Source organism: Ictalurus punctatus, chromosome 22 (genome assembly GCF_001660625.3).
Source record: "Ictalurus punctatus breed USDA103 chromosome 22, Coco_2.0, whole genome shotgun sequence".
NCBI classification, from domain to species: domain Eukaryota; kingdom Metazoa; phylum Chordata; class Actinopteri; order Siluriformes; family Ictaluridae; genus Ictalurus; species Ictalurus punctatus.
In genome coordinates this window covers 5,999,994-6,027,835 of record NC_030437.2, presented here as the reverse complement: position 1 = coordinate 6,027,835, position 27,842 = coordinate 5,999,994, and the positions used below count along the sequence as shown (strand labels likewise).

At 39.8% G+C, this 27,842-nt stretch overlaps 2 protein-coding genes and 1 long non-coding RNA gene across 3 annotated transcripts in view; 2 read left to right on the top strand and 1 right to left on the bottom strand.

The window, feature by feature from the left end:
• Window positions 1-4,456, bottom strand: part of LOC108255407 (leucine-rich repeat-containing protein 43) — a 29,027-nt gene extending 24,571 nt beyond the window's left edge. Inside the window, exons 1-3 of the mRNA XM_017451346.3 lie at window positions 4,255-4,456; window positions 3,358-3,597; window positions 684-794 (exon numbers count right to left, since the gene is read on the bottom strand). Of these exons, the coding sequence (XP_017306835.1) occupies window positions 684-794; window positions 3,358-3,597; window positions 4,255-4,350 (447 nt within the window). The 5' untranslated portion in view covers window positions 4,351-4,456. The remainder of the gene's footprint in view (window positions 1-683; window positions 795-3,357; window positions 3,598-4,254) is intronic.
• A 943-nt stretch (window positions 4,457-5,399) lies between these two features.
• On the top strand, window positions 5,400-7,071 carry LOC108255461 (uncharacterized). Its single transcript, XR_001810098.3, has 3 exons — window positions 5,400-5,622; window positions 6,304-6,425; window positions 6,517-7,071. It is a non-coding gene; the product is annotated as an uncharacterized LOC108255461 (long non-coding RNA).
• An 8,384-nt stretch (window positions 7,072-15,455) lies between these two features.
• Window positions 15,456-27,700, top strand: vps33a (VPS33A core subunit of CORVET and HOPS complexes). Its single transcript, XM_017451823.3, has 13 exons — window positions 15,456-15,604; window positions 16,440-16,505; window positions 16,840-16,967; window positions 17,156-17,342; window positions 19,069-19,185; window positions 19,604-19,778; window positions 20,152-20,345; window positions 22,703-22,829; window positions 22,983-23,050; window positions 23,167-23,304; window positions 23,405-23,542; window positions 25,148-25,316; window positions 26,774-27,700. Exons 1-13 carry the CDS (start codon window positions 15,503-15,505, stop codon window positions 26,965-26,967), a joined length of 1,803 nt encoding a protein of 600 aa, XP_017307312.1. The 5' UTR covers window positions 15,456-15,502; the 3' UTR covers window positions 26,968-27,700.
• The last annotated feature ends 142 nt before the right edge of the window (window positions 27,701-27,842 follow it).

The following is a 27,842-nucleotide window of genomic DNA, read 5'->3' as shown; positions in this document are numbered from 1 at the left end:
CGCTCCACAGAACAGAATCCCAAACTTCTGTGGTTTATTTATATGATTTTGAGCTGAATTTTCTTGTGTTTTTGGGTCAGTAGCGGTGTACGTCTTGGAGTTCTGGCATGGAAACCTTCTGTGTTTAGTACGTGCCATACTGTGTTCACTGAAATGTCAGTGCCTGCTGCCACCAAGTCTTGCTGCAGGTCTTTTGCAGTCACTCGAGTATTTTTCACAACTTGCCGTCTCAGAAATCTGCTTGTAGCCGGTGAAAGCTTCCTTTTTCTGCCCTGTCCAGGTATTTAATAAATTTTCTGCCCCTAGCCAGTTCAGGTATTTCATGCGTTCCAGCTCAGGTACACCTGGTGCCACTAATGAAGCCCTTGATTAGTTGAATCAGGTGTGATTGAGACAACACCTGTTTTGCATATTTGTGCTGTTGTGAGGGATTCTATTCAGGGGGTTGAATAATTTAGAAACTGGAAAAGTCATTATAAGTTGCATTTTCAGTTGAATTTGGGGAAACCACTTAAACATTCATTGTTTTGAACTATTTCAGTTGCTTTTGTTTGATTTGTTCATTGCAAACAGCTGAAAGTCTGTACATTTTGACAATAAACCTGATTTTGCTATGGGGGTTGAATAACTTTGATTGCAACTATATATGTCCCTTGAAGGACCGAAGTACAATGGTTCCTCACCTTAAGTGTCTTTGGAAGGTTCTTTAAAGGAACCTCAGTGATGTTGTTAACAGTTAATATGAGCTCCTCCAGACAAGTGAACATCAACAATCCCTCATCGATGACCGAAACCTACAACAATAAAAAAATAGAAAAAAATACTTAATAAATAAAATGTTTCAGCAACAAACAAAAAATAAATCCCAATTAAGTGTGCTTTTGCTATGAACATATTCAAATCGAAATGAAAATGATAGGTTTCAATTAAAAATGAATTATAATACTGTCCCATTTAAGAGGAAAGTTTAAATTATATTGTATATGTCAAAATAAAGTAACAATAAAACGACAAATGTTGCATGTTAAATCATTGACCCCTCACTAAAAACCACCCACACAGGTTTATTCATATATTGTAACCTGGTACACAATCAGCCTAACTGATAAAATCTGCAAAATTGGCCAAATGATGATCTTGAAATCAGATTTTAAGGCACAGGAAATATGACGTGCAGACATGATTAGTACAATTAGCAATAGAAAATGTCATTTATTCTGTGTGGGTAAGCGTCGGAGTTTCCCTTGGTGGTTCTCTATTATTTCCACCTTATTAAATTTTGAATTAAAAATTTTAATATAACACTGAATCCAACATGTTACAAGAAGAACATGCACCTACCATGAAATCGGGTCTTAGCAGGTAAAGTTAGATGTCACTTAGATAGATGAGTTCCAGCTATTGTTCTACATAGTCAGTTTATGATGTAGGTCATGCAAGTACACTGCATCCTATGTACTATGCAAAAATGATAGGCATCTTATTTATTTTAGTACTAACTTTGTTATAGATTTTTTTATGTTATTACATCAACATTATCGAATCACTACAAAAACATGTTCGATTTCCAAACATTACTTTTCTTGCAGAGCATTAAATGTTACAGAAAAATGTTTGTATGTCAGTAAAGAAAGCAGCGTATTACCTAAGAGACACTTTTCAGACAAAAAACATAATGAACGCTGCTGAGTTTTGCTGCAAAAATAAGAAGCAAGTGCGACAGTAAAAGTCTCCAGAAGAACCGTGGCTGGTTCTACAAGATGCTCAGTAAAACTCACTAGCTAATTTCTACATTCTAAACTACACTAATTGTACCTGACACTACTAATACATTTTTTTAAGCAAATGGTCGTCAAACCAAATATTGCCTTTGTTTCATTTATTATTGTTTACTGCTCTTTGTAATATGTTTGTTTAATGGAGAAACATATAATTTCATTATTTTTGAAGGCATCTTTGCTCTACGGCATTTCTTTACATGTGCCTAAGACTTTTGCGCAGTACTGTACCAGTTCACTTCCTCAAATTTTGAAGGCCAAGTCTAGGGACAGTAGTTAGGTTGTTCTTTTCTTAGCATAGACAAAGCCATAATCAATATCCAAAGATGGCTAAATCAGAGAGAATCAAGTAGGAACTGGAAACAAACAATGCATAAACAATAGCAGGTTACTTTGTATAGGGAATCTTTGTATAGATTTGTTGCAATTGCTCTCTTGCAGAAGAAAGCAAGGACAGTGGTACCTCAGTGGTTATGGGTCTATGACAGAGATCAGAAGGTAGGCACACCTGTACTAATTCCAGGCCTTACCTGGAATGATCACACTTTATATACAATAACAGTACATGAAAAATCTTTTAGTAACACCTGAATTAATTCTTAATTAAATATTAATCAATGATAAGTTAAGGCATGTACTCATCACAAACTAATGAAGAGCTAACCTTAACTACGATGTGAGTCTTATGCATGATTTCATGCATGAATAGCAACCACCTTAAGTACATGGTAGTACATGTTTGTTAGTTAATATATTAATTCACACGTAGGGGTAAACTCAAATCAAACTGAAATATATTATTATACGTCATCATTATCATTATATATATATAATATTTAGGGCCCAATGTGACCATACTGGAGGATGCCAACTGACGCAATTGTAAACAATACTATTAAACATCAGTAAAAGTAGAAGTGCCATGTGGGGAGAATCCCAAATGATCGACTGCTCAAGTGTTGACTGATTTCTATTTTTGCCACTTATTATTTATTTGCTTGCAGAGAGACAGATGGCACTAATAACCTACAGGCAGTTGAGACGTACCACTGCGCACATTTCCTAACCTTATTTGGGTGAGTGATATTCCTTTGTGATAAAGAGTTTCTGATAAACTAGAATATCTGATGGTGGGGTATTTTTTTTGGTGTGACATAGAGAAATTATGTGCGCTTGCTCATATGTGCATCTTGGAAGTGTGACTGTTCATGCAGGATTTTGTTTATGACTATAGAAATGGCAGAATTTCAGAATACAGAAATAAGTATTCAAACAATAAATATAAAAAAAATGTATTATAAGTAATTATGAATAGGAATTATACACACAATACACACAATACCATAGTAAGACTGTGTTATATATATATATATATATATATATATATATATATATATATATATATTTATATATATATATATATATATATATATATATATATATATGTCTTCATATTGAGGTGAAGGTTTTGAAGGCACAATGTTGTGAAGAGCATTGCTTAAATCTTTTTATTTTGTGTTTCCACTGAATCCACTGAATAGCCTTTGGGAGGGAAAAAAATCCCGAAAACCTGACTCACCCCTCGGTCAACAATCCGTAGAGTTGTCAAGGTTGAATATATGAAGTCGGCATTAAATTCATCTGGTGCCTTTACAGCAAGTTCTCTCAAGGCTAAGGCCTGAGGACTCCATGATGCCTCCTCATGCCACGGCGATAGTGGACTTCGGAGCAGATCATGGAGATTGTCGGTCTCCTCGAACCGTGCTCCTGTGCTCTCATCATCACGCAAGTCTTCAGAGTCTCTTAATGATGGCTTGCGCTGTAAAATCAAGGAACGTACGCTGTTTTCAGAACTCTATATGCATAATTCTTGACCATTCTAATCATGCAAATAATTTGGATTATCATTTGGCTCACCAGCTTGGCTTAAGCTAATAAGTATATAGGTAAATAGCTCACAGGTTTCAGAATGAGAATTGTTTTTAGTGGTCGCTTGTTGATTCACACAGAATCAAAAAAAAAAAAGAAAGAAAGAAAGAGAGAAATTTAAAAAATAATAATAATTAAATGAACAGTGCAAATATCAATGAGTATACTATACTGGATTTTACATGCAGTATAGGCAGAATGTAGAGATCGACCAATATATTACACATCATTTAAGCAGTACATTTAGCAATGTAATGAAAACATGCATTGTTGTAGAGTATGGCACATGATGTTTATTTTCATACCGCAAGTTTTCAGGCTCCCCCCGAAAGGAATCATTAGTTTCAAGTGAAATAATAAGTTTCACATTTATCTTAGCAAATTTGCAATCAGCCCGATAAGACATTGAATTCTGAGTGACTTTCCTAACTATAATCCTTCTGAACATTTAAAAGTGATTTTAAATCATTCATTTTTCGGTAAAAATAATGTACCATATATTTCTCCAGGTAATGCCAGGTGTTTAACTACATGCCACTGTACTCACCCAGCTCCCTCTGCCACATGGGAAGCTTTCCAAACACATGCTGTGAACGAGCTTGTCGATGGCTGATGTGAGTGTGCGACAGGCCATTAGGCTCATGAGCAAAAGCCAGTCATGGATGGGTATTTTCCTTCAATTTTTTAATGGTAAACACATAACATTTCAATAGTGGTTACGTCTTCTGCAACTTCTTCCCAGTAAAGACCTTCTCTGTGTTGTGTTGCGTTGTGTATAGTTGCCAGGCGACGCACATAGTGCTCCCATTGGCTCTTTGTTGTGGTAAGTCATGATGGATTACTGGTACTAAAAATCAACCATGGAAGTAACATTCTGGCAAAATATGGAACTCAGACAGCAAAATGTCAAATTCTCAGTGTTGCAGTATGTCCTACAGTCCTGAATCTCCTACAGAGTTATATATATACTAAGCAGTAATAGAAGTCTATTGGTTTTGTTGAATATTTAATTTTTTATTCTAAAACGAATCTATAAATCTACCAAATCATCTATTTAATACTATACACACTACCAGTCCATAGTTTGGAGACGCTTGACTGAAATGTGTCTCATGATCTTAAAAACCTTTCGATCAGAAGTTGTATGATTAAACGTGTGAAATCGGTGTTATAGACAAAAATATAATCGTGCCAACATATTCATTTCTTTCATTAGAAAACGAATATTTCATTTACAAATAAATATTTTTTTTAAATGTACGACTTGGAGCAAAATATTCCGAAAAGCAGCCGATAAGAGTCCAGCGTAGGTGGGAACTCCTTTAATACTGTTTAAAAACCATCGCAGGAGGATTCCTCAAGAAATCAGTCAAGAAAACGCCAAGAATACATTTCTGGAAATTCTAGGCAAACAGCGGGTCAACTTTGAAGAAGCTAAAATACTGAATTATTTTATTTATTTATTTATTTTATCACAACATAATTCCCATAGTTCCATTTGTGTTATTCCAGAGTTTTGATTACTTTATTATCATTCTAAAATGTGGCTGTAAAACATTGGAAATAAAGAATGAGTGCGTCTAAACTCGACCGGTAGTGTACGTCACTCTAAAATGGCCATGACTAGCTAGATTTTATGATGTGTTGGGATCTTCCTAAAAAGGTCCTGAAGACTTTGCATAATCGCTGACTCATTAAAACCATTTCCTAATCACAGTGCTCTGATAAATGATACATACATAGGAAACTTTCTTTTTTATCAGATTTTACACATGCACTGCGCATCCACACAACGTCAGGTATTTCCCCCGACATGATTATAAATAAGAAACATACGTACAAAGATAGTGAAAGCACAACTGACAAGGTATCAACACACACCAAAGACAACTCTGCAACATGGTGCACGTAGCAGGTAAGTCGTTTTTACCTTCACTTCACTTCTCTTTAGAAAGTGGTTGTATCAGTGTTACATATATATTACAGTGTTTATATATATATATATATATATATATATATATATATATATATATATATATATATATATATGAAACATCCAGCATACTAGACCTTGTGTAAGTCAGTAATAATGTATAATGTAGTCATGTACTAGAACGAGCGCCATTTATGTAAACCTGTTATTTGCCTTGCTGCCAGCACTACTGTCAGAGCTGCTGGTCAATTTAGAGCTGCTTTTTTTAAAAAATGAACACTTTCCGACCAAAGAGAATTGAGAATTAAACTGCAGTGTGATGTAATTCACAACCATCTTGGCACTTGGAAGATGCCAGGTGTTTGATTTCATTATAAACTTTCATTATAGGCTTTATGATGAACAGTGGCACATATGTTACAACATACTGATCTAAAGTCTTCAAGGAATTCATTAAAATCATTTCAAAGTCATTATTAGAGTTATTATTAAATAAAATGGTAGTTAGGGTTTGGTGGTGTTACCAAATTACAACACAACAACCATGAAGGGATAACTACTGTTTCTGGATAGCTACTGTATTAACTGTGTAATAAATTCACATTTCTGTTACATATACAGTGTACATACATAATAACAACAACACAATATTCCTTTTTATAGGATCCACTCTCTGGATGCATATCTTGATCCTTCTTGGCTGCAGCTTAATGAGGCAAACTCATTCTCACCCAAATACACTCATTGTTCTTAAAGAAGTATCATCAAAGCTCAGTGAAGCCTATGTAAGTTTCTTTTGACATATGATCTTATTCTTTTTTTTTTTAAAGAATATCTGAAAAAAAATGTTTTACATTTGTGACAACAAAATTTCAGAAACAACAAATCAACCCCAAGTGTCCACCAATGAACCTCACTGGGATATCAAGCAATATCACCGACTCTGCTTGTGCCTTCAGCAAATATCTCGAATGTCTCCTTAAGATGGATTATGTCAGTCAAGACATCATGAAGGAAACCAACGAACTGAAACGTCAATTCAATTCCTGTTTCAAGACATATGGCTGTAGTAATAATACTTCAATGTTAGATAAAAGAATAAATGATGGAAATTTTTATAATAAAAAATGTCTGGGTTTAGATGTCCTTAGGAATTTAGCATCATGGTTGAAAGTGAATAAACAACACAAATGTGTTGGAAAACACTGAAGCTAAAATTCCTCAACGTTTTGTGCTAAATTATTTAGGTAAATTATTTAATTTATTATTTATTATTGATTTATTCTAAACTGGAATATCCTTGTTTGAATGCAATATGCCTAATGCAAAGACAAAATAAATGCAACAAATTCTGCCTCCTCCATTGTTTTTTTTGCCTCTTATGTAAACAAAAATGTCAAATTCTCTCTTATGTACATGGTAATGTTTGCAGTGCTGACCGAATGATTGCTGAAATCACTTTCAAGTGTTTGAAGTAGGGTAACAAAGTGTTTTTTTTAATGTCCACTTGACTTGACTTGATAAACTTTAAGTTTGACTGTAAATATCCTTCCGAGTCACAAACAGCCGCATGGCTGTTTGTCCAGCTCTTTGCATGCACTGAGCTCATTCAAAAAAACTCCTTGAGACGATATGAGGAAGAAGACTCAAAACTTGAGGAACCAGACTCAAAAGGGAACGCATCCTCATCTGGGTGATACCGGATAGTGCGATTTGAAAATAAAGCCCTTCTATAAATGTGCTAATACTACATGGTCCAATACTTGAGTGTAAAACTGTTTGTGGCAATTGCAGTCCTAAAGCTATCATAGCATAACTGATCGTATGAATTGAGGTGCAAAGCCATCTTTATGGTTTTTAAGAGGTACCATCCTCAGTAATCTCAATGATCTTTAGGCTGCACCATGTGGGGCCATCTTCAGCAGCAGCGAGTGATTTCCAATTGATGAGAACTCCAACCAGAAGTAGGGCATCAGGATGGATCAGGCAGGCCCAGAGAGCAGGAGGGATCAGGATCACAGAAAGAGAGAGAGAGAGAGAGAGAGAGAGAGAGAGAGAGAGAGAGAGAGAGAGAGAGAGATTATTAGGCATGCTTATTGTCCCATGCTTATTGTTTTTACATAATGGAAAAAATAATTTCCAACTCTCTCCTCTAAGCATTCACATCCCCTTCCATCTATCCAACCAGTGGGCCTGTTGAACATGTTGTCAGCATGGTCTAGTGGGTTTCCTGTGCCATGCTGCACACATGGCTTTTCCCCAACCATAACAAGTTATGTGTGCCTAAACAAGCCATGCTGGAAGACATTCATTCATGCAGCCAATATTTGAATGCTCTAGGAGCTGAAGATAGGAACCAGCTATGTGCTTGCTGCCTCGGCATCTCAAACAGGCCGTGTTTGAATCAGGCATCCCCTGCACTGACTGCGCAGCAGTGACGTTATTGACATGCTGTTTCAATGACAATGACAATGCTTGATTCATAGTCGAATCTGACACAAATGCTGAAGTCTAAATAATTTGCCATTCTTTAATGCCCAGATTCCAGGTCAAGTTCTAGGCTATGTCTATGGACAACCTTGCGGCAAAACATAATTAATCTGAAATTGTTCACTCTGGAACTAAGACAGCACAGAAACTCATATCTATTAACAGAGACCTCCTTATAGCCCAATGAACAGCCTTCTTCAGCATTTTCCCAGGGAGATAATGTCCTTGGATGCATAAAAAAGCATCCAAGGACATGCTTTTCTTTTCTAAATTGGTCTCTGTCAGCTTGCATGCGCTCCCTAATTCTAAGCGGCCCTGTGGAGCACGCCGATGAAGGGTAAGGGCTGTCAGAAGGGTGATTTGCAACTAAAATCTTTGCTCACTGCTCGTCAGTGGATCCTGACCACTGACCACTAACAAGGCCACAGAGATACTGCACCTCCTGTTCTGCCATTGGCCCTCATCAATATCAGAATCCAACAACATTGCATATCTAGCCCAAAAATTTTAATCCCTCTTAGAAAGAGACATGATCGGTAAGGTCAAGTCCTCAGTTCAGGTCAGAGGGTTCTATCGAAAGTATTTTCTCATTCAGGAAAAGGAAAGCTTCAGTATGATTCTAGGATGATAATGATAATGAGTCTTTATTGATCACTTATATCACATATACAGTGATTTTTTTTCTTACCCCAGAATGTGAGGAGTCAGAGCACAGGGTCAGCCATGATACAGCGCCCCTGGAGCAGAGAAGGTTAAGGGCCTTGCTCAAGGGCCCAACAGTGGCAGCTTGGCAGTGCTGGGGCTTTTACCCCCCACCTTCTGATCAGTAACCCAGAGCCTTAACCACCAAGCCACCACTGCCCAGGATAGGATAAAGAGGAAGGAACTTGTCCTTAAAAGCCTGTGTGTTCAAATTGTCAGATGAATTTAATTTTCGTATTTTCAATTTGCCTTCCAAAGTCAAGTATTCCAACTCAAAGTTCACACTGTCCTCTCTCTAGCACCATGGGTATCTGACTTTGTGGCACCTTGACTGAGTGGATTAGCATGTCCCAGGAGAACTGGTCTCATGAGAGTGGCATCTGCACATAATAGTTTGGCAAGGCACAGGTAGACATTTTTGCTTTTGTCAAGTCAACTAATTGCCAAGTGTGGTTCTCCCTAGCAAAGCCAGACAACCTGCTGGGACAGGATGCAATTGGCCAAATCTGTTGCATGCCTTTCTGCCTCAACCACTCATTCTTCCCACAGAATTTACAGAATTCAGTATCTAAGCCATAGAGTCCTACCTGTTGCTCTAAGATGGCTGGGAAAGCATTAGTTCCCACTGCTATTTTTTTGCTAGTGGGAATTCTTTCCCAAGCAGATATGCTATCCCAAATGGACAGAACATTTTTACAACCCCAGATAGGTCATCTGTGTCTGTGTGTTCGGCCCCTCAGGATGAAGCATGGACTGAGCTAACTAGCAGTTCAAGAATCACTCCGTGGCCTTGTATGTCCTTAGCTATTGTGCACTAGTTTGATTAGTATTGACTAGTTTACCAAACTGGTAACCCTGCCTTGCCTGACTTGCTATACTGGAGCAAGCCCAAATACACCGCATATCATTTCTCAAGGGCCTCATAATGTTATTATTACCTTTCTGAAAGGGGCTAGGCATTTCTACCATTGAGGCCCAGCATGGGATAGTCCTATTATACTGGAGGTCCTAAAGTTCTTACGAGTTGAAGAGATATGCCAAACTGAAAGGAGTGTGTGTGTCAGCAAGCATTTTATGTGAACTTCGTGCTTTAGGTACGATCTCTTCTTGCATGCGTTGATCATCAGATGACTCTCGAGTCACCTCACAGGTTTCTGCCCAAGGTCATATTACCTAATTTTGGAAATCAATCAATGGACTTCAAAGTGTTCCATGTAGGCAAATCTGCAAATTGCTCTCTGTGGTGCCCATTGCACACCCTATAGTGTTCCTATGGTGCCCATTGACATTGTTTGCCATTTTAATGATATAGCAATCATCCTTTCTTGCTGAATATCTTTATGCCTAATTATAATAATGTTCTGCACAAAACACTTCTTTAATGTATTGTCCATTTGTGAAGGGCTTATCCCATGCTTAGCCAGTGTATGCTTTGAGCTTCCTTGTTACTTGCAAATGAAGCATAAATCACAAGCAAATGATATTTTCTGCTTAAAACTTACAAGACCACAGATGAAGTAAATTTTTTAATAAGCAATAAAAAGATTTTGCAGTTATTCTGCCGTAATCTTAAGAATCTCCACTTTTCATTTCAGTGTGTGTGTGTGTGTGTGTGTGTGTGTGTGTGTGTGTGTGTGTGTGTGTGTGTACTGTTCCTTGTGTTATTTGAGAATAGAATATACTGATGAGCAAGTTCAGTGTTTAAAATATGCAGTGCTTATTATTACGGACAAATTTGAATTTCGTGACTACAATCTAGGCCATCCATGTAGCACTGTGGTTACCATTATCAGATTAATTAGGTTAGCTAACCTAGATGAGTTGTGCATGCCTCGCTACTTCCATGTTAGCTAATGAGGTACTTTAGATACTTTATCTTGATGAGCTACTGTATGGTTTTATAGCAGAATTGACCCATCATAGTGTTGTCTTTCACTATACTGCACAATCATTGGACAGTAAATTCATAATACTATAAAGTTGTGTTTTGTCCATTTAACCTGGCTCTAATGTCATGTTGCCAACCACTACATGGGGGAAATCTTGATGTTTGAGAGGGTTCCCCTTTCAAAATGTAGCTCGTTTCTAGTAAGTTAGAGCAGATACATATGCCTAGATCTACAATTTTTCAGCGTGTCAAAGTACTTATACTTTTACTCAACTGCAGTCACTGGGTTTGCCTTCAAAGGGTTGATGTGGCTGCAGGTTTACAAGTAACACCAGATTACACTTGATTACCTTCTGCTTTGTTCTTTGGCTTTTATGTGGCATCTGCAGCCACATTTGGCCTTTGCGAATATTACTGATGAATCTAAATACTGTAGGGTGCATAGCAAATCACTATGCCTCATATCCTGCTGTACAGAACCCCATCCTCAAACAGATATCTGAGATCTGAAGAGTCTGTGTGGCCAGCAATCTAAAAACCTACCCACAGGAAACAGTTGAGGACTGACAGAGTTTAATTTGAAATAAACAGCATTAGAAACCTAAAGAGACCCAGAAATCCCTATCACCTGCTGAGAAATGTACATACATTCACTATGCCAAATCAATACATATGTTGTACAATCCAGTGAAGCATGATTCAATAACGTCCAAGCAAACTGGTGGAGCAGGAACAGGGCCCGAAACAAAGGAAGTAGTACAGTACATAAGATTCTAATGGAAAATCAGCTTTGTGAGCTAATCGAAAAAGGATACAAGCTTACAGTTTCATATCAGTATCTCAACCAATCCTGATGTGATACAAATTTAGCAGAAATACCACAAATGTCACGGCTTGATAAATACAATAAATACAGTCTGATCAGTACAATCCAGTTATGCAAATGATTCTTGAGAAGGAAAAACCCTGCCATCTCATACTCGTTACTTTCTCGTTAACACTAATTAGACAGGAAAAAGGCCCAACCTTACCTTTGATAACCAGACAATATAGGATAATATGTTCCTTTAATATAAGATAGAGTAGATGTCCTTTTTAAAATTATTATTTAGAATGCATTAATCATGAATCCCTTATTGCCTTAAAATCTACAGGCATGGCCACTTCTTTGTGTGATTTCAGTGAAACTGCCTTCACACATACACTTGTACATGTACATGGGAATCTAAAGACAAAAAAGCTCCCTAGTGGCTTAGAGGCCAGTGTCCAGTTTTTTTTTTAAATATGCTAAGAAATATTAATAATAATAATAACATCCACACACACATGCAAGCATACACTCTCAACATACTACAAACCTTTCAGTCAAAATGTACATCAATTTGAAATCTATATCCAGATTTCTGTAAAGTTGCTGTAAAAGTGCTATATAAAATAAATTAAATCAAATTTTAAAAATTTTTTTCAAACACATACATATAAATACCTCTCTTTACACCTTGATATTTATTTGGCCCAAAAACATTTATTTGGTTTCATTCAATTTAAAGCCATCATCCAATTCACTAGGGCGCACGGTGGAGGTTTGATGTCCTTGTAAACTACAGCAACTGGCTCCTCTCGAATCAGAGGAGCAGTGGCACTACTCCAAGGTTCTCCTGGATTGTCAAGCTCCTCACCTTATCAGAAAGATGATACAGAGGAGCCTAATTACTGTAGTCAAGACCGTATACTTTTAATCACTACCAACAGCTAGCGAGGATAGGGACAAAGCCTGATCGATAAACAGAGTGCATCCTCTGCAAACTGAGCCCCTGCTTCACCACCACCACTACCATCTTTATTCATCTCTTGTAAATAAATCCTAGGACACTTAAACTCCTCCACCAAGGGCAAGGTCAGGAGCTACCCACGCTTTTCTGGGCCAACCAAGGTTTTAGACTTGGAAGTCTTCAGACTTAGCAGTGGGTGTCTGTTGCAGGTCCACTTCTGATGGTACCAAAAGAACATCAAAATCTTTAAATAAGTGTTATAAAATTGCAATACTTCACAATAATTACACAGGTAGATGTTGTCCTGCTATGGCATTACTGCCTGTTGTACCTCCTCCGGTGCCGATAGTACTACTGCTCTTCCTTCAGCATTGCCATTATGCCTAACACAACCAGCTCTATACAGACCTTCCCAGTGACTAAGGTTGTAACAAGCCCCACTGGTACCATTAATACATGCTCAGTGTCACTGGTTCCATATGGTTTCCCGTTGCACCTTATACCACTCAGGCACGCTTGCCTTACACAACCAGAGCCGTACAGACCTACCCAGTGACTAAGGCTGCAACAAGTCCCCGTGGTACCGTTAATGCATGCTCAGTGCCACTGGTTCCATATGGCACAGGTCAGCTGCAGGGTCGTCAGCCGGGTACCACTGCTCAACACTGCTTCGCTCCTTTAACCCCAGAACATCTCCTGGGGGCAGAGCAGTGGCACGGACATCTCCCTACCACTCCCTGCATCTAGACCTTGGGTTAGGTGTTACTACCACAACACTTCTCCTTTCTCCTTACCCAGAGCCAAAAGCAGCTTTTCTCTGCCTCTTCACCCAGGTCTTTCAGGGTCTTCAGCTGGTTTGCTCCAGTTACTCCCATTTCCCTTGAACAGTTGATGTTCCAACAAAACCACAGCGTCCTACTAGCGTCCACAGCGTAATTTTCCATAGCCAAGCCTGGAGAAAATGCACACAGATATGGGGAGAACATGCAAAACACCTTAAAGATAGTAACCCAAGCTTAGGATTTAACCAAGGACCAATGAACAACATTAAAAACACATTACTTAAAAAACTAGATGGATAAACACTATCCAACAATAGTGCAAATTACCCAACAGGTATTTCACAGAGGAGACAATGACCCACTGAGTAGCACTGGATATCACTGCAATATTTGAACTTACATTTGTTTAATATATAAATCACAGCAGTAAAGGTATGGCCAGTGAGACAGCCAGTTTCAAAGAGTTAAAGTACAAGTACATATTTACAGACGTGTACCAGATGTTACCTCTGGGACGTCGCCAGTCTCATCTTGATGCAAGAATGTGTTGAATGCGAAAAATGATTGATTACCGACACAGTTCTCGTGTTTAAACACATTTCGTTAGTTGCATGAAAGGCAGTTATTTAACTTTTTATTTTACTGAAACTGTATGGAGCAACACATCCCCCCCCCCCCCCCCCCCCCCCGCCCCCCCAAATGCAAGTGGAGATGAAACTAAAAGTACATAAGCACCCATTGTTGTCAAACTACAAATTTCACAAAAGAACACATGACAGAACTGTAAGTTTAGTGTTTTTTGTTTGGGTTACAACTTTTCTGTTCACATGTTTCATATACAGAAGAAATACACCATGAGTCCAGTAGAAACCTGCAGACATGAAACACTTGAAAAATCAGAAATCATGAACGCATTATTCAGAGTGGTGAAGAAAATAAAATGCAATCCCCAAACAGTACATCTTTTCATTAGTCGCATAAAGAACTGAAAAATAAAAAAATTGTTGCATTGATATTATATCTCTTGATATGTCCCGTGAAAAACAATCAGCAGTAGATTTTTAAAGAATGTAAAGAATCCTGTCATTTTGTAATTGCCCTTTGCATAGCAATTCATTTTCAACAGTGCGTTGCAACCGTGCCACACTGAAATGCAATCGCTGTCCAATCACAGAAGAAAGCCGTACTCTGGGACGTGGCTGCCATCGGAGAAGGGGAGAAAGTGAAGAAGATGAAAAAGCCTTTATTTGTCACATTACAGTACAATGAAATTCTTTCTTCATATAGACCAGCTTGTTAGGAAGTCGGAGTCAGAGCACGAGGTCAGCCATGATGGAGCACAGAGGATTTGAAAGGGGCCTTGAAGGGGCAGCTTGGTGGTGCTTGGGCTCGAACCCTCAACCTTCTGATTAGTTTCCTGTCTACATTCATACTGTTGAACTGTGAACCTTTACTCATAACATTATACAGAATTAGTACTAAAACATGATTTTTTAAAAAGTGTTCATTTGACTAAAACAACTTACAGTTCGAAGAAGGAACCTAGAAGTAATAAGACATTTCTTACTTTCATCTTCAGACCTCAGAAAGGAGATGTTTATTTAGGCTATGTCCTGGATGTGGATTTTAAAAAATAAATAATTTTATTTTACGGTGGCTTGGTGGTTAGCACGTTTGCCTCACACCTCCAGGGTCTGGGGTTTGATTCCCGCCGGGGCTATGTGCGGAGTTTGCATGTTCTCCCCGTGCTGCGGGGGTTTCCTCCGTTTACTCCGGTTTCCTCCCCCAGTCAAAAGACATGCATGGTAGGCTGATCGGCGTGTCTAAAAAGTGTCCGTAGTGTATGAATGGGTGTGTGAGTGTGTATGTGATTGTGCCCTGCGATGGATGCGCACCCTGTCCAGGGTGTACCCCGCCTTGTGCCCGATGCTTCCTGGGATAGACTCCAGGTTCCCCGTGACCCTGAAAAGGAGTAAGCGGTTGAAGATGGATGGATGTAAGATATACGACGTATGCTCTCACACGTGGAGTCATGAACTCTGCATGGATGTTATATATTATTCCAGGCATCACCCTGTGTAACACAGAGTAACATCGCCATCTACAGGTCACCTAAAGAAATGTAGCGAAGTGCGCATGCGCGAGTAGGAAGGTAGGTCGGTCGTCTAGGAAGTAGGAACCACGTGACGTGGCCTGCGTCACATGATTGTGCTTTTTACCTTGTAAACATGGCTTCTCACTTGTCTTATGGCCGAGTCAATCTAAATATTTTGAGGGAAGCTGCAAGGAAGGAGCTTCGCGAATTTCTGGACAAATGCGCAGGAAGCAAGGTTATACTTTTTCTTATCCCCCCCCTCCTGCTGGTTGTTATGTTTACACGGTGCAGTATTAGAATAATGTCTCACCGGTTAGTATTGACTTCCTGTCTGTAGTGTATCATTTAAAATGTGGGACCTATTATTACTAATATATAGAGAGCAGTTAATATACAGGCAGAAATGTTATAAACAGGTAGAACAGTCCATGAAGAATAACCAGGGGTCTGTTCATTGTTTTTACTTTGGTACATGCTGGCAATCACATTAATTATCGTGATGATTATGATTGGTCACATAATGGGCAAAATACTAAAATTTGAACAGTATTGTGGTATTACCCTGCTGAAAACAAAAAAAACAACAACAGCAAAACAATAGAAACCATCACAGAAATTCTACTGGTTTCCACTACAGACACCATTACAATCCATCATCTAACCATTAAAACCATTACCATTATTGGTCTTTAATGGTATCCAGGAGACATAACTTGCCACCAATGGAAGGCAGCATATTACCAGTTGAGAGCCACATGGACCAGTGCAGTTTCCATTCAAACCAATACAATTCCCATTAAAACCATTACGAATTGTGTGAAGGTTTCGATTGTTTTTTTGTTCTGTTTTTCAGCGTAAGGGAATCTTTAAATTTCCACTTTAAATACTTTTTTTTTTTTTTTGGTTCTGAAAACCTTGTGGTTTTCAGAACTAATGCACGGTTAATTATAATACCTCTACACGTGTCTAATCCGCATCTGAAAAGAGTGTGATTTTAAAAGCCGGCATGTTTGCCGCATTGAACAATTTCTTGAAACGAGCTGTATTCATTCTGAACTGTTTCTCTACAGGCCATTGTATGGGACGAGTACCTTACTGGACCGTTCGGATTGATAGCTCAGTATTCCTTGCTGAAGGTAAGAAAATGATGTTTTTGAATGTGGAGTGCGTATGAATGGAATACTTTCCATACGAATTATCCGCTACGTCTTTATGAAATCCAGTTTGAATAAGGATATTCCTGTGTACGCATCATGTGCTTCCTTCCTGTTGTCCAAGCAGAATCCTTATTTGGATGCAAAGAACGCTTATTTGTTGAATGAACCCTTGAAGAACATTATAGATGAGCGAGACTGTGGAGGGGAAACGTCAAAACATGAAGGCCGATGGCACTCTAGGCCCAGGATTGAGAAACACTGCTCTGTACAATTACTAGACATGTAAGCTAAGTTCAGATCTTTTGTTTTCAAGGAACATGAAGTGGAAAAGATGTTTACGCTCAAAGCAGGGCGCGTACCAACAGCTGATGTCAAAAACATTATCTTTTTTGTACGACCAAAGCTGGAGTTGATGGACATTATTGCAGAGAATGTAATGAGGTTAGTCAGTCTCTCTCTCTTTCTCTCTCTCTCTCTCTCTCTCACTCTCTCTCTCTCTCTCTCTCTCACTCTCTCTCTCTCTCTCTCTCTCTCTTACTTTCTGTCACTCTCTCTCTCTCTCTCTCTCTCTCTCTGTGTCACTAATTTGTACACAATGCAAACCGTCTTTCTGTGTGTCTTCCACACAGCGAGGACAAGTTACAGCCACAACGCGAGTTCCACATACTGTTTGTACCTCGGCGCAGTCTGCTGTGTGAGCAGCGGCTAAAGGAGCAAGGTGTCCTCAACTCCTTCACCAACATAGACGAGTACATTCTGGACCTCATCCCCTATGACGGAGACCTGCTCTCCATGGAGTCTGAAAGTGCATTCAGGGTAAGTGGAAGAAATTACATGCTATGTTTGCAATACCAAGTGCGCACCCACAAATTGATCGGTACATCACAACTGAGTCAATTTTTTCACTGAACTGAACTAAGTACTTAAAAAAAAAAAAAGAACAGGCCAACTCCACATTTCTAATCATGAACCAGCTTGGTTCATGCATGTAAATTATGTAATTTTTAAAACAAGAAACTAGCCAATCCAAGCCAATCCACAGTTAGACAGATTGTGTACAAATGGAAGAAATTCATGACCATGATTACCCTCCCCAGGAGTGGAGACCAACAAAGATCACTCTAAGAGCAAGACGTGTAATAGTCCACGAGCTCACAAAGGAACCCAGGGTAACTTCTAAGCAACTGAAGGCCTCTCTCACATTGGCTAATATTAATGTTCATGAGTCCACCATCAGGAGAACATTGAACAGCAATGGTGTGCATGGCAGGGTTGCAAGGAGAAAGCCACTGCTCTCCAAAAAGAACATTCCTGTCCCTCTGCAGTTTGCTAAAGATCACATGGACAAACCAGAAGGCTGTTGGAAAACGTTTTGTGGACGGATGAGACCAAAGTGTAATTTTTGGTTTAAATGAGAAGCGTTATGTTTGGGGAAAGGAAAACACTGCATTCCAGCATGAGAACCGTATCCCATCTGTGAAACATGGAGGTGGTAGTGTCATGGTTTGGGCCTGTTTTGCTGCATCTGGGCCAGGACGGCTTGCCATCATTTATGGAACAATGAATGTTGAAGTATACCAGCGATTTCTAAAGGAAAAGATCAGGACATTTGTCTGTGAACTGAATCTGAAGAGAAAGTGGGTCATGCAGCAAGACACTGACTCTAAGCACACAAGTCGTTCTACCAAAGAATGGTTAAGAAGAATGAGGTTAATGTTCTGAATGATCAAGTCAAAGTCCTGACCTTAATCCAATAGAAATGTTGTGGAAGAACCTGAAGGAAGCAGTTCATGTGAGGAAACCCAGCAACATCCAGAGTTGAAGCTGTTCTGTACTGAGGAACGGGCTAAAATTCCTCCAAGCCGATGTGCAGGACTGATCAACAGTTACCGCAAATGTTTAGTTGCAGTTATTGCTGCATGAGGGGTCACAACAGATACTCAAAGCAAAGGTTCACATACTTTTGTCACTCTCAGAAATGTAATATTGGATCATTTTCCTCAATAAATAAATGACCAAGTATAATATTGTTGTGTCATTTGTTTAATCGGATTCTCTTTATCTATTTTTAGGACTTGTGTGAAAATCTGATGATGTTTTAGGCCATATTTATGCAGAAATATAGAAAATTCTAAAGACTTCTCTAAACACTGTATGTATGATAATTCATATTCTGGTATTCAGGCTTGCTTGCATACAAGTGCCAATATTCAGGCAGATCAGTCACACATGCACACGACAGATCTGAAGTACAAACATGTGCTCCACGGGTCACCTGAAACTTTAGTAATACACAAGAATAGTGTACTGTATACTAAATACATAAGTATGCATTACAGAACCGTTGCATTTATCCATTATCATATCAATACAGAATATGATACCATTATTATGATATCCTTCATTTATTTATAGACGTAGAATAGTAATCTAAGTTTTAATTTTAAATTCTGGCTTTGAAATACCTGGCAAGTCTTTATCTGTGATGGATTTCCTTTTCTTTCCCTTCTCCTTTGCTTCCATCTGTTTTGTTTTTATGCAGGAGTGTTATCTTGAGAATGACCAGACGAGCCTGTATCACACTGCTAAAGGTTTGATGACTCTGCAGGCACTGTATGGAACGATCCCTCAGATCTTTGGCAAAGGAGAATGTGCAAGGGTGAGTGGGACAACACCGTTTCTGCCCCCTTAGTTCTACATGTAGTCATATTGTCCGTTATATCAGTACGCAACTAAACCGTAATACGTCTAAGGAGGCCATTTTAAGTGTTTTGGGCTACAACGATGTACCGGCGATACAATCCGGTATGTTTCAGAAGTTTATACACAACTCGCACCTTACAGAGAGCCACTGTAGGCACTTGTGCAAAATCTTACACTTGACATGAACTGGATTCTCAGGCTCTTCTGGTAAATGCACTATAACTATGTATGTTTTCCCTGACCACAAAGGGGAAACAATATTCTTAATCCAAACCAAACCTTTGTATGCCTGTTTCAGTGGAATTTCCGTGTTTGACTGGAAGCACTTTAAATAAAGATTTCTCTCCTTTTTTTTTTTTTTCTTTTCCCTGTAGCATGTAGCAAACATGATGCTGCGGATGAAGAGGGAGTTCGCTGGCAGTCAGAATCAAATCCTGCCTGTGTTTGATACACTCTTGTTATTGGACCGGAACGTGGACCTGCTCACTCCACTAGCCACGCAGCTCACCTACGAAGGCCTCATCGATGAGATCTACGGTATCACTAATGGTGTGTCGTCTATACGTCTATAGTATTTTATATTTAGAAGATTACTGGTTCACTTTTCAGAATGTTAAAAATGGTCACAGCTCTGTAACAACAAAAAAAAGCAGACAATTATAATGACGAGATGCTATTGTTTTCCCAACTCCAGCCCTGTTTGGATCAGGAATGATTACACTGTATTTTACCTTCTGTAAAATGACCGGTAGAAATAACCCCACGTGACGTATATCAGGTCCGAAATGACATTGGTTGGTAGGTAAAGATGATGTTATATCCTGTGGGGAAAAGAGTTTTTTGCTCGTTTTCGTCTAAAGAAGACATTCCAGCAAGTGATGCATCATGTAAAGTAATGTTTTTAAAAACATTGTTTATACAGGTTATGTCAAGCTTCCCCCTGAGAAATTTGCCCAGAAGAAGCCAGGTGAAGGAGGTAAAGATCTGCCCACCGAGCCCAAGAAGTTACAGCTCAACTCCGCTGAGGAGCTATATGCTGAAATTCGTGACAAGAACTTCAATGCTGTGGGAGCAGCACTTAGCAAGAAGGCCAAGATCATCTCGGCTGCATTTGAAGTTCGTGTCTAGCCTTTGTGCCAAAATTCGGATGCATGTGTCTCTGCAGCCCGGAGCCAGCTCCAAATGGGTGCTACAGCTCTATTCTATTGGCTATCTTCCCTAACCTTAACCCAAAGTATCCTAACCCCAACTCCTAACCTGACCCTGATCCAAACCCCTTACCTGAACCCCTGGCCCAAATCCTGTACCCTATCCCTAACCAAACCTAACCCCCTAACTCCTATCTCTTACCCCAACCCTGGACCCTAAATCCCAACCCCCGACCCATATTTGGTAGCCCAACCTCTAACCATAGAAACTTAGACACACACCCTAATCTTGGATTCCACCATTCCTTACACATAGTAACAATAGATAATTCATAAAGTAAACTAAATGGGAAAGGAGAAGGAAGATCAGATGTTGCCTATGCAAAATAAGTCCAAATTTGGAATAAAAAACAAAACATTGAGTACAAAATCCTAACCCCATCCCACTTGCTGGTCTCCCATCTGAAGAGATACAGTATCTCACGAAAGTGAGTACACCCCTCACATTTTTGTAAATATTTGATTATATCTTTTTAAGTGACAACACTGAAGAAATTACACTTTGCTACAATGTAAAGTAGTGAGTGTACAGCTTGTGTAAATTTGTACAGTGTAAATTTGCTGTCCCCTCAAAATAACTCATTAACTCACAGCCATTAATGTCTAATCCCTAAGTGAAAATGTCCAAATTGGGCCCAAAGTGTCAATATTTTATGTGGCCACCATTATTTTCCAGCACTGCCGTAACCCCCTTGGACATAGAGTTCACCAGAGCTTCACAGGTTGCCACTGGAGTCCTCTTCCACTCCTCCATGACGACATCACGGAGCTGGTGGATGTTAGAGACCTTGTGTTCCTCCACCTTCCGTTTGAGAATGCCCCACAGATGCTCAATATGGTTTAGGTCTGGAGACATGCTTGGCCATTCCATCACCTTCACCCTCAGCTTCTTTAGCAAGGCAGTGGTCGTCTTGGAGGTGTGTTTGGGGTCGTTATCATGCTGGAATACATGCTGGGACCATGCTCTGCTTCAGTATGTAACAGTACATGTTGGCATTCATGGTTCCCTCAATGAACTGTAGCTCCCCAGTGCCGGCAGCACTCACGCAGCCCCAGACCACGACACTCCCACCACCATGCTTGACTGTAGGCAAGACACACTTGTCTTTGTACTCCTCACCTGGTTGCCGTCACACACGCTTGACACCATCTGAACCAAATAAGATTATCTTGGTCTCATCAGACCACAGGACATGGTTCCAGTAATCCATGTCCTTAGTCTGCTTGTCTTCAGCAAAATGTTTGCGGGCTTTCATGTGCATCATCTTTAGAAGAGGCTTCCTTCTGGGACGACAGCCATGCAGACCAATTTGATGCAGCGTGCGGCGTATGGTCTGAGCACTGACAGGCTGACCCCCCACCCCTTCAACCTCTGCAGCACTCATGCGTCTATTTCCCAAAGACAACCTCTCAATTTGACGCTGAGCGCGTGCACTCAACTTCTTTGGTCGACCATGGTGAGGCCTGTTCTGAGTGGAACCTGTCCTGTTAAACCACTGTATGGTCTTGGCCACCGTGCTGCAGCTCAGTGTCAGGGTCTTGGCAATCTTCTTATAGCCTAGGCCATCTTTATGTAGAGCAACAATTCTTTTTTTCAGATCCTCAGAGAGTTCTTTGCCATGAGGTGCCATGTTGAACTTCCAGTGACCAGTATGAGGGAGTGTGAGAGAGATGACACCAAATTTAAGACACCTGCTCCCTATTCACACCTGACACCTTGTAACACTAACAGGTCACATGACACTGGGTAGGGAAAATGGCTATTTGGGATCAATTTGGACATTTTCACTTAGGGGTGTACTCACTTTTGTTGCCAGCGGTTTAGACATTAATGGCTGTGTGTTGAGTTATTTTGAGGAGACAGCAAATTTACACTGTTACACAAGCTGTACACTCACTACTTTACATTGTAGCAAAGTGTCATTTCTTCAGGGTTGTCACATGAAAAGATATAATCAAACATTTACAAAAATGTGAGGGGTGTACTCACTTTTGTGAGATACTGTACATATTTGTCATTGTGTCATATTAGCTTTCGGTGTAAAACTTAAAAGTAGTTGTTCTGGAAAGTCAAAGCTGTCCAGGTCTCAACCTGAGATGCTGCTATTATATTATTTACTACCATATACCTGGATTTTTCTCTCTTATAAGTGCATATAAATGTGTTGACTGAATTATTGACAAAAATCAGATTTTTATATATGTGCTTGTTGTCTGGTGCATTTGGGGTTTTTTTTTCTTCCATAAACACTTTGTCTGTCTTAGGAACGCCACAATGCAAAGACAGTTGGAGAGATTAAACAGTTTGTATCCCAGCTGCCCCACATGCAGGCTGCTCGCACCTCGCTGGCCAATCACACGTCCATTGCCGAGCTCATCAAGGACATCACCAGTGTGTTCTTCTTTTTCTCAGTTTTGCTTATTAGTGCTTGCATGTTATGTGGTTAAAGCTGGCATTACACCGTGCAATATTTGACCCGATTTCGCTGCTACAGAGAAAGCTTGAAAAGTCTATTGATCTCTCCACCCCACCCCCCTTTTTCAGCCTCCGAAGTATTTTTTGATAACTTGACAGTGGAGCAGGAGTTTATGACCGGAGTGGATACAGACAAGGTACAGTGGTTCACTCTGTAGACAAGTTACTTTATCGCAATTACAAAACTGTTACCTCGTTCTACAAACAAAAATACACACAACTTAATACACATGTATTATTTTTTTTCGTGCAGGTCAACACTTACATAGAGGACTGCATAGCACAGAAGGACCCGCTTATCAAGATCCTCCGGCTGGTCTGCATGCAGTCCGTCTGCAACAATGGTCTAAAACAGAAAGTTCTTGATTTTTACAAGAGAGAGATCCTGCAGGTACAACCTAGATTTTATATATTACACCTTTTTAAAAAAAATTGTCGTTCTCATCGATTCGTATTCAAATCATTCCACAAACATAATATCGTGTGTGTAGACGTACGGATACGAGCACATTCTGACCCTCAACAACTTGGAGAAGATCGGCTTACTCAAACCGCAGACCAGCACGAGGAACAACTATCCCACCATCAGGAAAACACTCAAGCTGTGGATGGAGGATGCAAACGAACAGGTTAGTCGGAGCTGAAATGGGGAAAGAGGGAAACTAGAAATACTCTTTTAAAAAGTCTGAATGACTGTGTGAATGTTTGTGTGTGTGGATAGTAGGAGTCGTATAGACTAGTCGATTAGCTGACTAATACCTTCACAAGTTACAGCTGTGGCGAGGAAAAAAAACAAACAGTGAAGAAAGCAGGCTAAATGTACTGGGTGGGTCTGAAAATATTTCAGACTAGATGAAGCTACGCAAAGTCTTTAAAACACTCCATCTGTAGTGAGGTGTTCTTATGTGTTAAACAATAATAGTGTACTCTCTAAAAAAACAAAACACTGGGTTAAAAACAACCCAAATTGGGTTATTTTTAGCCCAACGGCTGGGTAAATAAAGGACAGAACACATTTTGGGTTAAAGTAACCAATCAAGTTGTTAATTTTAACCCAGCAAATGGGTTGTTGTTCAACCCAAAGGATGGTTTCGTTTTTTCAAAAAGGCTGGGTTAATTTTATTTCATGAATAGTTTAATATTTTCAGGGTTATTTTTACCCTTGGAAAATGTCAAATATACATTATCAACAAACATGTCAGCATGGTATCTCCTTCATTTATACACAAGAGCGTGTTCAGAAATGTATTGCTAGAGCTGCTAAAGTGGTATTTTTATATATAGACCTTGAAGAAAATGACTCAAATAAGTTGTATGTTTAAGACGAAAACGTCAGATTTTCATCGAAGGTGACTTAAAAACATCCAAAAAAAAAAAAACCCTGAGTAACCAACTTACGATCCAGTGGGCATTACAAACAAGTTCGCCAAAGCTAACGAAGTTAGCGGTGCTTTTACTGTCATGTGAACTGGACTGTGATTGCACATTCTTGCATTTTCTAGTGTACAATAATGGTTCTATGGATAAATATTTCTCCAAATAAATCTACCGGTCTGTCTGTGTGAAAACCGCTACCTCCACCTGAGGCGAATTCAAACAGTCCGAGTTGATTTGAGCCAAGGAGCTGGGCTGAGGTGAGGGGAGGGGGTCATTGATTCAACTGTCAGTGAAAACAACCCGGCCACTAACCCAGCGGTTGGGTTACACAAAACTACCCAAGAATGAGAAAATAACCCAATTAAATAACCCAAGAGGCTCAACCCAGTGTTTGAGTAGAAAAAAATAACCCAGCATTTTAAAAAAAGAAAACATTTTAATATATAGCATAGAATTCCATACTGTAACATTTGGCATTTTCCATACTTGGTTAATTAGTGAGAACATAATTATTAGTTATCGTCAGATATTGTTCTGTTTTGTAGCAACTACAAAGATGTTAAATCTGTGATGAATACAGCTCAGTTTGAGAGGTAGTGGTTTCATATTCAGCCTTCGCTGAGTATTCTGTTATACAGCGATGAGCTTACAATCCTGTAATGGTGGAACTGTTATGTTACCGCAGTGTTCGATGGCCTTTAGTGAGAATGCATTTGCCAAAGTTAATAAGTAGAGCTCATGATATATATATATATATATATACACACACACACACACACACACACACACACACACACACACACACACATTGGGTCACACCATTCAGTCCGTACTGATGATGCATCTTTTTCTGCCAGAACCCCAACGACATCTCCTATGTGTACAGCGGTTACGCTCCTCTCAGCGTGAGGCTCACTCAGGTTCTGACTCGGCCAGGCTGGAGAAGCATTGAAGAGGTGCTGAAAATGCTGCCTGGGCCACACTTTGAGGAGAGACAGCAGCTTCCACCTGGTCTGCATAAGAAACGTAAGTGTCCGCAGTGAAAGAGTGTTTTAAACGCCTCCTCCTTGTGTACGTGGAGTTTGCACGTTCTCGCTGTGCTTTCCCCAAGACTTGTGTTGTAGGTTGATTGGCCTTTCCAAATTGTCCACAGTGTGTGAGTGTGTGTGCGATTGTTCCCTGCGATGGGTTGGCACCCGGTCCAGGGTGTCCCCCACCTTGTGCCCCGAGTTCCCTGGTATAGACTCCAGGCTCCCCGTGACCCTGTGTAAGATAAGATAAGCTGTATTTAAATTGGATGGATGGAGCGTTTTTAAGCCAAATTTGCCTTGACACCATAAAGTAGACCCACCCTTTAAAAGAGCTGTTTTTGATCATGCTTGATCCAGCTTGCGTAAGACCTTAATATTAAGCTTAAAGGAAAACTCCACCCAGAAACCCACTAAATATGTTTATATTGCTGCGTTTATTGATTCTGGTGCTAAAAGATTAAAGCGCTGCTGCAACATTCTCTTTAGGTAGAGATGGCGCAAGAGGTAAATCACACTAGACTAGACTAGAATTCTAGGGTTAGGACTTTATGCTTATTTAATAAACGCATCGATGTTTCTAACACTGTAAGAGTGGGTGAACTAGCACACAATTCCCATTAAAATGCGTACCTAGAAATGAACGTCTGTCTAATAAGGGATACGACCTCGTCCTTGCCGTTTGTGTTAGTCTGTGGTTTATACGCTAGATGAGAATAATTTGATGTTGAATCCTGTGGGTCAGGGCATTCTCCATAATGCCGATCTCACGTCCGTTCTCTTTTTAAACGTGGACAAAGGTTATCACCGAAAACACGCGTCAACGCAAGGTGTAAATTCTAATGTGAACGACTGATTTGCTAATCGTGTATTCAGGTACACATCGGTTTTAAAAGGACACTTTGTCTCAGTTTTATTGCACACACACACTGAGCTAACATGTTGAACACATGGTGGCCAAAGATAAGAGGAGCTTTTGTCTTTTACACGTTTTGTTGCTCGTCTGTCTTTGTCTTCATGATTGGGGAGACTTGGCACATAAAAATAATATCTAAACCATACAGGCTTCCCATAATATATAGGTAAAAACCATAAATCTATTGGATCTGTTTAATTTTCAGGTTTTTATGAAGCGTGCATGTTGGTACTTGCCATGTACTGTTGGCCAAAAGGTGCTAATTGAAAAACACTCTACAGCTGCACTCTCGGTGTGCATTGCTCTGGTTTTTAGGGGGCTTTGCTTTAACGGTTTTCACCCCACGCTCGAATAGAAAAACAGTCGTTAGTCTCCTGTTTTGGTTTTATTTAATGCTTGTGAGACTTCATGCTGGACTTCAGTCCAGAAAATAAACACTTCGGGAAATTGTGAATGACGTGAAAGGTGGATATGGAAACAGTTAATCGGACTGTTGTGCTTTGGTGTAAAAAGTAAATGTATATGCCTTGACCTCGCAGGTCAGCAGGGAGAGAACAGGACAACACTGGTGTTCTTTCTCGGCGGCGTGACGTACGCAGAAATCGCCGCACTCCGCTTCCTGTCGCAGATGGAGGACGGTGGGACGGAGTACATCATCGCTGCCACCAAACTGATCAACGGCACCAGCTGGATAAAATCTCTAATGGACCGTCCTGAAGTGCAAACACCCTGAAAATGTCCCACGAGCCATTCACAACACGCACCGGTTTATCTCATATACAGAAGTACAAACTCAATGCGTTTAAGTCATTAAGTGTTGTCTTTTCATTAACCCGCTTTTCTGGCAATTCCCAGTGCACTTATTGAAATCCTGTGGGTAACCGTTGCCGAAATTGCGACAGCGCTGATCCCTCGATTTAAAATGGTGCAACAGTGCAGCTTATTTCTCTGGCATGAGTGTTTTCCTTCATATTCCTTCTGTATGAACTCTTCTAAAGAGGAAACGAAGAGTGTCCAATTAAAGAAGATTAGAACAGAACAGGGGGAGGTATGACGACTAGTATTGCCCCTTCAGAGCTTTGGGTCGATCCTGATCTCACGGAGCTTCTCACGAAGCGTCCGCATGGGTTTTCGGGTCTCCTCCTGAAAATATTCCAGTTGGTGGATCGACTACACTAAATTGCCCCTAGTTGTGTGTGAACGTGTGTACGGCGCATCCCATTCGGGGTGTTCCCGGGATCGGCTCCGGATTCACCGTGCCCGACTGTATGAGAACAGAGCAGAAGATATGAGATATGAGGAGATATGGATGCATGCTGCTTACTGACCTGGGAAATTGTATTAGTGTTTGATTTATTTTTTTTAATATACTTTAAGATGTCGGTGCCATACAGCGTGTATGCAGTTATGATTTGCTCACTGACCTTGTAAATAAATAAGTAAAATAAAAGACTGTGTTTTGGTGACACTAACGTGCTCTGACAGTGAGTCTAGTAAAAGAACATTGTAGTCAGTATGAAAACCTTTAGCTAGATTATAAGAGCAGGAGCTCGTCTGCAGTCAGAAAATATAAGCTTATAATAAGTCAGTGGGCCTGAAAAGTAGCTT

Excerpts from the sequence above, each read along its gene's own strand:
- vps33a (XM_017451823.3), top strand. The coding sequence starts at position 15,503 with ATGGCTTCTCACTTGTCTTATGGCCGAGTCAATCTAAATATTTTGAGG. Across the intron at positions 23,305-23,404 it reads ACAAGAGAGAGATCCTGCAG|ACGTACGGATACGAGCACAT; the intron begins GTACAACCTAGA and ends TCGTGTGTGTAG. Across the intron at positions 23,543-25,147 it reads TGGAGGATGCAAACGAACAG|AACCCCAACGACATCTCCTA; the intron begins GTTAGTCGGAGC and ends TTTTTCTGCCAG.